This window comes from Prosopis cineraria, unplaced genomic scaffold (assembly GCF_029017545.1).
Source record: "Prosopis cineraria cultivar Desert tree isolate PC_DT_omini unplaced genomic scaffold, ASM2901754v1 PC10, whole genome shotgun sequence".
Lineage (NCBI taxonomy): Eukaryota > Viridiplantae > Streptophyta > Magnoliopsida > Fabales > Fabaceae > Prosopis > Prosopis cineraria.
In genome coordinates this window covers 34,747,817-34,759,924 of record NW_026555341.1, presented here as the reverse complement: position 1 = coordinate 34,759,924, position 12,108 = coordinate 34,747,817, and the positions used below count along the sequence as shown (strand labels likewise).

Genomic DNA, 12,108 nt, shown 5'->3' with positions numbered 1-12,108 from the left:
TGCTCATAACTCACAAGGTAGTAAGCTCAAATTCACTGACAATGTGACAAAATTATTTATAAATGATCTGTAAGTATCTTTGTAAATATTCTTTAAATTCAGAAACATGTTTTAGCTTTAATTAATGAGTTCTAAGGATTTAACTCATTTAATTTTTTTTAGATTAAAAAGGGAAAAAATGAGAATGAATTTTGAATGAAATGACATATTTGGATATATAAATTGTTGTTTTTTCTTTTAAAAAGATGAGAAAATTATCTCCTAAACTTCAAGTCCAATAATATTATAAACTCTGAAGTTGTTTATTGTGTAAATTTTTTCTTTAACTTTTAAAAACAGTGCAATCTGACTCTTATTTTTAATAAAAGTTAACTTTGGATGTTAGTTGACTTAAAAATAATAGAAAATGACATAAAAAATTACAAAAATAGTCCAAAATTTTTCATTTAGTCCTTTTCTATAATTTTTTTAGGGTCATTATTTGTACTTATTGGATCCTATATTGTAATTTTTTGGCCTTTTTTATAATTTTTTAGGTTATTTTATGTCATTTTATGATTAATTAAAGGTCAAAGTTAATTTTTGTTAATGTAAGGGCTATATTGCATCATTTTTAAAAATTAAAAAAATAATTTATACAATAAACAAATTCAAGGTCTATAATGCTATTTGATCTAAAATTTAGGAAATAATTTATTCATTTTTTTTATAAAAAGAAGTCAGTGTCGAATTTTTTTTTGGGTAGGTGTCAATGTCGTATTATTATTATTTGTTTTCTACTGAAAAGTGAATAATTGTGCTGTGGTGTAGTAGATGACCCCAAAAATATGTACTATGGACTCTGGTGGTAAATTCATTCTGATTGTGGTAATTTTTCACTTGCTAAATTGTGTATTTATAATTATTTCTATTATTGTTGCACTTAACACAATTATTTTTTTTTAAATTGTGCCATGAGGTTGTGATAATTTATCAAATTGTTTAGAAGCTAAATATCAGGGTGCAAGTTCTATAATGGGAATCTTGTTTAAAATCTTCAAAAATTGCTATAGAATGTTGTTTCAATACCAATTTAGGTCCTTTAGTTAAAAATTCAGTTTCTAACAACCCTGTATGAAACAAAGCCCTTGACCCTGTGTTTTTTTGCTACTATCTTGATTGTTTTTTTTTTTCAAAAAGGTATCTATTATTAATAAAGGATACTCTTTATCTTCAAAAAAGTTTGTTGTTTCAATTTTTGTATTTCAAATAAGTAAATGTTAGGTTCACAGAAAACTTTTTCAAAAAAACTTATCTCAACTCTTTAGGCTAAAGTTCATTAAAAAATCTTTTAATTAGTGTATATATCTTTCGGTATATATATATATATATATATATATATAAAATCATCTTGGAATGCAAATTACGTACACCACAATTTTAAATGCAGGGACAAAGCTAAGAATTTTTTTTTAAAGAAAGCTGAAATGACAAAATATATATAATAATTGAAAGAAATTTAAATTTATAATATATCATCAACATAATATAAATATTTTATATATATATATATATTTATATTTAATTTTACAGATATATAACAATATATATATATATATATATTATTTTTTTAAATTTTACTCATTAATTTTTCATAACATAAAAATCATTGTTTATCATATCTATAATAAATATTTTAGCAATTTTCTTAAATTGGTGAATATTTTATTTTTTCTATGAACATTAAATGATTTAAATGAATTATTGAAATTTAAAGTTTTATACAATATAATAAGTTATATTATTTGCTTATTAAATTTTTTAATTAATAATCGTAGTAAACAAATATATCAACATAGTAATGATACTCAATTATTACAAAATATTTATGTCAATGAAATCAAATTATATTAAAGTAAAAATTATTCATAATAAATTTCAATATCTTTAAATTGATACCATTTTTTTATATTTATTTTTATTTAATAAAGTGTCTCATTTAACAATAAATAATTTATTTATTAAGAATATATTTGGATAAAGCATATTAAATATCATGGTATGAAAATATGAGTCAACTTACTTGGTTAAACCGGTAACTTGTTAAACCAATTTTTTGATTAGTTTAATAAAATATTTTGTTTATGATTAATCACAGTTTGATTATAATTTGGACAATTAACATTTGAACTAGTTTTAATACTTTGTTAATTACATATTAAAAATTAAAAATTCATTATATTTTTTAAAATCTAACCTTACAAAAATATCAAATATTTTAATACTATATAGAGTATTATGCAGCATGAATTAAGAACTCTCATCAATAATTAACCATTATTGAGATATTATTAAAAATAAAATAATTATTTAATTGTACTTTTAAAAAATAAAATTAAATACAGAAGCGCCCTCTCTCGCTGGTCATCGTACGTGCCATGATGCTTCTGCTCTGGAAATTCAAAACCCAATCTGACCCCTTTCCTTTCCTCGGCAAGTGACCTCTTGGCTTGGGTTAGATCCCAATTTCCAGCTGATGCATATTGCTCTTTTCGACAGTTCGAGGAGGTTTTTAGCGATCCAATGTCTCTTTGAACTGTGCGTCCACTCCTGTTGATACTTGGTATTGATCTATAATTAGTTTTCTCTAGTGGAAAAATTTGTTTGGTGTAAGAGTTGACTCGATGAAGAGGATCATCTAATAACTGTTGGAAGAAGAAAATATTTTATATTAGTTGCTCTGTAGGAGAGAAAAGGGTGGAGAAGGGGATGGGTTCTAAGATGGAAGGACCGTCTACCCCAGCAATTCGACGAGATCCATATGAGGTATTGTCTGTGTTAAGGGACGCAAATGATCAGGAGATAAAAACTGCTTACAGAAAGCTCGCACTCAAGTATGTTTACTTCTATATTTTCGTTGTATTACCTTCTTTGTTGAATTATACGAGGCTACGCTATATAAGGTTTTCTTTGTTCTGAAAGATAGTGCTTGCGATTCTTTTTTACTCTTTAGGAATGATAATTCATGGGTATCACTTCGTTTAAAATAGAGTTTTGGGTCTTTAGAATGCCAGGTCTTTGCTTATAGTTACATGCTTCTAGCTTTGAAGTCTTTTTTTTCTTCCGGGGAGGTTGTCAGACCTTCGAGCTTATGTCTGTCCCTGTAATCCTGTGATGAACTTTCCTCTGCAATGAAATAGTTATTTGTCCTTCCCTCGTTGTCTTTAAATGCTAGAAATTGAGACAGAGAATAGTCTGGGTCTAAATTTTTTGTTTGATCATCTTGCATAATCTTTGATTGAGATACAAAAGTTGAAGAATTCTCAAGCTCGATGAACTTCCTTATCTAATGTCAACCTTTCATATTACAGTCCTGTCTTCAAAGCTGAACCAATAGAGCAACTTGCATGTTTCCTGTTGTTTGTTATTCTCGTCATAGTGCATACTATTACTTAACATTTTATTCTATTCTATTTTTTTTTTTGTCAAAAAATTTGAACGAAATATCTAGTATCCTATGAAGATAGTAGTCTCTAATTGATAGTAGCATCTTGCAAAGTTCTTCTTGGGATAATCCCTTGGCAACTATGTGCTAACGTTACTGATAGTTGTTACAGATCCTCTATTCTATCAACTTCTCATGAGGTGAATATAAGGTTTAATGCTTGCTTGGTTTCATTGCCCCCCCCCAGGGGTGTGGGGGCCCCCTTTTCTTTGTCTTTTTAAGGGAAAAGGGTAGAGACGGAGAAAATTTATCATTATGAATAAAAGAACATGGGTACACTATATGGGAGCAAAGAAGAAAACATAAGCCTAGGTATCCTGGTTGTCTTGTCCCAACCAATTAACTGCAAGGCAAGCCAGTTAGCACACTGGTTGACTTCCCCATAAACATGTTCAATTTTTACATTCTAATTCCGTGCAATGAGAGTCCTAGTCACCTCAGTAATATTCTCAATAGGAAGTCCAACAACATTTTCTCTTATAATCTTCCACGGCAGTCCCTCCATGCTCCTATTTTGGTCAAGTCTTTCAGGATTAAGAAGTCTCTGTAATACTTACTGTATAAGAAATTATTATTATTATTATGTTCATAAAAAAAGTGATTATTATGAAATGCTCTCTTATATATATTTATTCCATAAATTTGACAGGTATCACCCTGACAAAAATGCTGACAATCCTGAAGCTTCAGAACTCTTTAAAGAGGTTGCGTTTTCATACAGTATCTTGTCTGACCCAGAGAAGAGACGGCGATATGACAGTGCTGGATTTGAGGTCTCTGTCTTACCCCTTGCCTGTGGATCAAGGCTCTGTCTCCTTTTTTCTGTGTTCTATTTTGGTTTTCTTTCACTGCTTGATAAAACATAGAAACAGAAATACTCCCATTGGCTTAAAATGCATGATTCTTCAAAATATAAAGGCTTTCCAACCCACTTTATCTATCTAAGTTAAATTATTGCTTCTTTTGTGTCACAATGGTGTCTGTGTCTGTTTCATACGTTTCTTTGAAGAGTCATTGTGCTTGAACTAGACTCCTGTGAACATCACACACACACACATATTATCAAGATATCTATTGTATTGCCCACCTGTTGCTTCCTTTAGTATCATGTTGGGTTTTCTGCCCTTGGGGGAGATATGATACTCATAAAATTAGGCCCCGGGTGAGGGGATTGAGAGAATATATTGATATTACTCATTTGGTTCAACGCACAGAATCATTTGCTACCCGTCCATGCCTTTGCCCAAAAGAAAAAAGAATTGTGATGCTTGAATAGTCTATGAGATTTCCTTTAGAGGGCACATCATTCTGGCATCTTACTTAGCAATGCAGAATTTGACCTTCAAGGGGGATTTATGCTTTCAGGGTGAACAGTTCTGTAGAGCAGGGCATAGGCATGAAAGTGGACATGAGATGTCTGCACTTATTGCTTTTACCTTTTCTGAATTGTATTTACATGCTTGTGTGAATTTTAGGATGTTTGTTTTGTTAGAGAGAATTTATTTATTTACTTGTGTTCTGTTGTTGATTTTCTGTCTTTTGTTGCTTTTGTCACTTGTTATCATTAGCCCCATAAATTCACGTTTTCATATTCTTTATCTTCATTAAGGCATTTTTACTGTTATTTGTATTCAGCAGTATTGATGTCCATTTCTTTTGGCCTGCATGGCTATTAATTTATGTTATAGCTAAATGAAAGTTCACTACAATTATGCAAATTCCTGGGGTGCTTTTCTTCTTCTCACTTCATAATTTTTCCTTAATTAATTTTCTTTTTCAAGCTTGACAATCTTTATACCATGAATTTTATGTGAATTCATATCAGGCACTTGAAGCAGACAGTGTGGACATGGAAGTTGACTTGTCCAATCTTGGAACTGTCAACACAATGTTTGCAGCTTTGTTCAGGTGAGTGTATAGTTCATTGCTTCTAGATTTTCTGAACAGTTTAACTGTGACTTAACTCTTATTTTATTTGAGTATAGCAAGCTGGGTGTTCCTATCAAGACCACCATTTCAGCTACTGTTCTTGAAGAAGCTCTGAGTGGCACAGTTACAGTCAGACCCCTTCCAATTGGAACATCAGTTAGTGGAAAGGTACTCAAGTTTCTGTTTTGTCTCATGTTGATGAAGAAATACATAATTATTCTGCTATATATTTTTCCCTTCTACAGATTTGCTTAAATTACAATTTGTTGCAGGTGGAGAAGCAAGGCGCTCATTTCTTTGGTGTGACAATAAATGAGCAGCAAGCTGAGTTAGGGGTTGTAGTAAGAGCCACATCAACTGCACAGAGCAAATTCAAGGTATGAATGACTTATGTGTTATAATAATTTTTGGATAAGATAAAATTGGATTATAACAGTAAATCCTGCATTTCAGTTGCTCTACTTTGAACATGATGCGAATGGTGGCTATGGCTTAGCACTGCAGGTAATTTATGTATTGTTTCTTTTTATTAACTGTGACACTTATTTTTAAACTCCTGTTTTCCTACACTGGTTAGTTTTTTCCAGAATGTCTGCTGTGCTAGTCTCTTTTCAGATCATGTTTTCTTTGACTGAGCAGTTTGTATCCTCTAACTTGTACTTCTTTTCCTTCTTAATGTAATTTTTTTCTTTTTCTTTAAAAATGTTTAAACTTGTGAAGTCAAGACAAAATTTCATTTTTTAAGTAGTGTTTCAATTTTCATCTTCATAATCTACCAGAACATAATCGTTTTATAGGTGATTTGTGAAGGAAATGGGAATTTGCAGATTAGGAGATGAATAATTACCACTACCATTCAATTACTAATCCATTAATTGAAGTATCCTTTTTCTTTCATGCTCTTAATCTCTCTTGTTCACAGACACATGGGTAGTTAACAATTAAAGTACTAATCTGGTACAATAAAGTCTTAGAATAGCTTCCTTTGCTTTGTGGTACTGTGTAACATCTAAAGTCAAGCACCTCCTGTACATCTATTAATCTTATTCATGTACCTAATTTACTATACAGGTGAATTATTCTTGCTGAGCTTTCAGAACAGTCTTTTCCATTACAGAAGTTGTAGAAACATATATTACAATCTGCTGCTATTTTGTTGTTGCAATTGACCACTGGGCATGCACTGTTGTTGAATGCGATTGTCTTTATATACAGGAAGACAGCGAAAAGACTGGCAGGGTGACATCTGCAGGAATGTATTTCTTGCATTTTCAAGTGTACAGATTGGATTCAACTGTGAATGCTGTATGCAATGTGTTCACTAGATTTCTGTTGCTTCTTTCTGTTTGGTCTTTCTTGTTCAGTGGTATGGGGGACGGAAAGTGGTGATTATTTTGGGTACTTTGTTGCAGTTAGCAATGGCAAAGGATCCTGAAGCTGCCTTCTTCAAAAGGTTGGAAGGTCTTCAACCTTGTGAAGTCTTGGAACTAAAGCCTGGCACTCATATATTTGCCGTTTATGGTTTGGATGATCTATTGTTTAATAATCTTTTTCCCTGTGTGGACTAGATTTTCATATTAACTCTTTGAATATCATGCATCCTGATTCAAGTTGATATTATTCAGGAGATAACTTCTTTAAGACTGCCACCTATACCATTGAGGCACTTTGTGCAAAATCATACGAGGATACCAATCAAAAACTTAAGGACGTTGAGGCTAAAATTTTATTAAAAAGGAATGAGCTACGCCAATTTGAAACAGAATATAGAAAGGTTATTATCAGCTTTAGTTATTGATGATTTAAGGTGCATTCTGGTGCTCAAAGTTGCAATGTTATTAATATTATTTTTGTTGTCTCTTTTAGGCATTGGCACACTATCAAGAAGTGACTGAAAGATACACCAAAGAAAAGCAAGCAGTATGTTCTAATATCCTGAGCTACTTTTATCACTCACTACACAATTGCATCTCTGAATATGTATGCATTTGCATTCATTTTAACATCAATTTGCTCAAGGCTTAATTTGTGATAGGATCAAAATTAAATTATGTCTGATTGACATGGAAGAAGCTGGTTTTGGTCTAATGTCTAGTTACGTCAAATTTTAGGTCTGACAAAAAGATGGCACTATTATACGTTGTTATTTCGGATGGACGTGTCATACATACTGTTTATAAGCCATTAAGAGTATGATTTCATCGTCGGCTTGTGATGCTTCATGATTTTCGTATGATGATTCTCCTTTTTAAATTTGTAAGTCTAACATGAGTTGCCATGCAAGTACATAGGGCCCACTGCTAATTTTCATATAAAATTCGGAGAGGCATCTTAGTATATGGTGCTGAAAATGTGTTCAAAGTTTCTCGACAGAGCATTCATGCCATGCGAGAGATAGAAATAAGCAAGGTTCTCTTAATATGCTAGATGGAATTGGTTTCTCTATGACTCGCTGATTCTGAAAGACTTCTGGGAACCATAAATGTAGCAAAAGGCTACCCAAAAATAACCTAGAGAATAAATAAATAAAAATGTTTCGGGAGATTTTTTCCTGCATTCAATGGACTCTCCCACTTCAAGGCATTGCCAAGTCCAATTTCCCAATCATTAATTCTATCAAGTTCACTTTGTTTAATCTTGCAGAAAATGGTTTTGTTTTGTAGTTTTTCCTCTAAATCCTCCTTGTTTTGATAATATTATTATTGATTGGTTGGGGGCATGATCTGATATTCTGGCCACCTTAAAGTTACCTAAAAAAGACGCAAAAAATTAAACGGGCTGGTTTCCATATTGTGAGATGTGAGGAATGAGCTATGCGAGCATTATATCACGTTATTCAATCATACCATTTCCTTCATTTGAATTTGTACTCTAAATAGTGAGACTATATGTTTGCTGTGGGGTCTTTATAACTCCTTGCAAATCTGGTTCCTCATTAGTAGTAGTTAAATTTAACAAATATAATCTGATAAAACTTGTTACGACTTCTTATCATATCTCTGACATTGGCAAGTGCATTTTGCTATTCAGGTAGACGAGCTTCTGAAGCAGAGAGATGGCATCCATTCTTGCTTCACTGTTTCCAGGCCAATCATTTCTAATGGGAATGGAAGTAATTTGAGTAATGGAAGTAGTAGCAAGAAATTTTCTGGTGAAGATTCCAAAACAGGGAGCCCTAAGGAAGATGGAAGCTCGGATGGCAAGGATAAATCAGGAAGAAGGAAATGGTTTAATCTCAATCTTAATGGCTCTGGTAAGAGAATGTTTTGAAAGATGCCTGGTTGTGTCTCTGATGTTTTGGGATGTTTCCCTGGTTAGGTTACACCATGGTTGTAAATTGGTTGATGTTTGTTTGTTCTTTGGCTTGCATTTAGCATTTTCTCATAGGACAAAATTTGAGAGCAATTTTTATTTGTTTGCTATCAGGTTTTTCGATTGAAGCATGATAAGTGTATTTTTTCCCCCCTTTTTCACATCCAATACAATTGGGTGTATTTTTTTTCCCTTTCATATTTTGTATTTATTGAAAGACCTGAAAGCAAGCATCCAAGGCCGGCTGTTTCCAATATTCCACTGGTCCAGTGTGGCTCATACCATCCATTTCCATGTAGCATGATGAACGTATATAGTTTATATTGTAATGATATATTTAGTTATATGTCTGTGCATCAACGTCATTCTCTTCAGCCTTGCTCTTTTTGACAATCCAATTGAGATCTTTTCATTTTTTTCAAGGTTAGATGAAAGATCTTGGGTTTGAAGTTGTTTCACCTCAAGTGAATTTATAATTAAAACGTGTTGAAAAATTGAAGCATGTAATTAATAGTTGATACTTCGTCTGATCCTAAATATAAGATCATTTTATCCAATTGACAAATATGAAGAAAGTAATTATATTGGAAATCAAGTTAAGAAAACCAAACCAAACTCAATTTGTATTTACTTATGATAAAAAAAGAAGTGTATTCACTTGTAAATAGATTGGAAATCAAGTTAGGATTCACCACTCCAAGGAAATTGTCTGATTCAAAATGCTGCATATCGCAAATAATGTGAAAAATAAAATGTTCTTTTTCATTATCATTTTTTTCCCTTTAAATGTCCATTTTTGGCATTTGAAGGCTTCGTATCATATGATGCTGGGATAAAGTTTTAATTCTCTTGTTTATGCATTTATTTTAGAGAGAATGATAGATATGCTTTAAAAGGATTAATTAATTTAAATTAGGTTTCAAGTGTCAAATTTTAAGGATTTGCAACTTAATTTCTGGAGTCTGACATTTATGATTTAACTTGAATTAATTGATCTCTTTAGGACCTTTGTCATTCTCCCTTTACTTTAAGACTTTCATTATTTTCCACCAAAGGGTTGTCTCTTAATTTAAACTAAGATTTTGGCATATTACTTGATAATGTTGTAGTATTTTACACTTTTAGGATAACTGGTTATGTAATTGAATTAAACAAAAGCCATCTCCATATTTATCTATTCAATTATATATTTGATTCATATGACATATATATTAAATTAAGGAAATGCAAAATAAGCTCATAGAGGTTAATCATGTAATTCAGAACCATCTAAATTATTAATAGCCAACAAAGCCATATTTATTATATAAGGAAAAAAATGAAGCTTGAAAATGTTTACAATAAAAAAAATGATCAAATAAATATCCGTGTGTATCAGCTATAATTAGAGAGGCCTTACAATAAGATTCCCAAGAAAGTGTTTTATGTACGTACTTTCCTTTGTTTATTTAGGGGCTGGAATTCTATTAATTATGAAATTGCTTATGTTTTTCTCTCTGGCTTCTTTTCCCAGTTTCATTTCTGTTTCTTTCTCTCATGTATTACCAAATAAACCATTAAACTATTATTTGAGGATCAATCATCTTCAAACCTAATAAAACTGAGCTTTCATTAATTAATTGTATAGTCTTGTTACTTACCCTAATAATGTTTTGGTGCTGACTGCCCTTTAATTCCTAACCTAAGCATACTTGGAGTGTCATGATCCATTTGCTTAGTTTTTCTATGCATATTGTTGGCCAAAAAAAAAAAAAGTTTTTCTATGCATATTGGTTTGAACTTTGAATTTTGAAAGCAATCACAGAATAAGTTGTTACCTAAATTTAGGGCTATGTTTAAGGACGTTAGCATGCCATTTGCTTTAATTATTTGAGTTTAAATCTTGAGGTTAGAAATTATGTGCCGATATTGGAAGTAAACCTTTGATTAAGATGATATTAAGAAAAAGATTTAGTCTTAATTGATGTGAAACGTAAATCCAAACATATCTTTATCTTATAACACAAATTGCCTAATAGAATGGAATTTTCAATTGCTTAAGAAAAAGATATGCTTTGTTGGTGATATTAATTAGGTGTTCATCCTTGCAAGAATTCACATCGACAATCAAATGTTTGGAAATAGTATTAAAAATATTTTTACAAATAAGGAAATTATTTATAAGTTAGGTCAAAAAGGTTGACAGGTTTAAAACAGCTTTGTGAATTATGGCTTTAAGATACTTACAAATTATACTTATAAACAATATCCTTGCATTTTTAAGAAAATTTTAACACACATTCTTGTGAGGTGTAAGACTTATTCTTATTAATTATTAATTGAACCAATCTTCAATGGCAAAAAATTATAATTGTACACAACTCAAACCAAAAATTCACGATGATGTGCAACAATATAAAAATTAATTAATAAATGAAATAGAGGGTTGAATACGAGATATAGCTGTAACAAGTCACACATGCTTTTAACTATAATTTCTTGCAAACTAAACAAACTTGTCTTGACATGTCCTGGAACTAACCCATCAATATGGTATAGTGAGTTAGGTCATTTGATGCATGTGCTTTGCATTTCCCAAGATACAATTATGCCATAACCTAATAAGGACAATCAATTGGTGATCCCCAAGTTTTGTTTGGTTTGAAACAAGCACATCACACAGTTTGAGAAAATGCCTAAAACCCCTTCTAGCTATAGGACCCAAGTCCCACATGCATACCTAAGTGTGGATTTTTATATTAAGAATTAGTAATGGTATGATAGAAATCTCTATTTCACAGTTATTTTTCTTTGTTAATAAATATTATGAACTCTGAATTATTATTCGAATAACATTTTGGATCCTAAACTATTGAAATGAGTAAAAACTTTTTTTAATTTATAAATTTTGAGCAAATTATCCCTTGTTGTTTCATTGACTATTATGTAACCTAGTTGGCATGCCACATGTCAAGTGGAGATTGGTGCCACATCATCATTTGACTGGGCCTCACAAAATCAAAAGTAATGACTATTATATGTAAATTAACGGCAGGGGTAATTTTTTATTTGAGTAATAATTTAGAATTTAGGATACTCATTTTAAGAGTACAGAATTTAGGATGTTATTTGAGTAATAGTTTAAAGTCCAAAATATTCATTAATCCTTTTTTAGGTGATAGCTCAGTTGTGAACATTTCAATTCCCTGTAAATTATCTCCATAGATTTGTTGATTAAAATGAATAAAATATTATTTTAATTGGATCCTAGCTCACTCAAATAATAATTGTTCTCAAATTAGTCCTTCAGAGAAAAAATAAGTGAACGAGTGAGCTAATATAGTTCTTTAAATAGCATTTTTTTTATATGAATGTCTAAATAGATCATATTGGAGTATTGTTGG

At 31.1% G+C, this 12,108-nt stretch overlaps 1 protein-coding gene across 1 annotated transcript; it reads left to right on the top strand.

The window, feature by feature from the left end:
• Positions 1-2,404: 2,404 nt before the first annotated feature.
• LOC129284499 (chaperone protein dnaJ 15-like) lies at positions 2,405-9,099 on the top strand. Its single transcript, XM_054920003.1, has 11 exons — positions 2,405-2,873; positions 4,134-4,257; positions 5,310-5,392; positions 5,470-5,581; positions 5,686-5,790; positions 5,867-5,917; positions 6,629-6,718; positions 6,826-6,934; positions 7,039-7,187; positions 7,280-7,333; positions 8,444-9,099. The coding sequence occupies exons 1-11, from the start codon at positions 2,749-2,751 to the stop codon at positions 8,681-8,683; spliced, it is 1,242 nt and encodes a 413-aa protein (XP_054775978.1). The 5' UTR covers positions 2,405-2,748; the 3' UTR covers positions 8,684-9,099.
• The last annotated feature ends 3,009 nt before the right edge of the window (positions 9,100-12,108 follow it).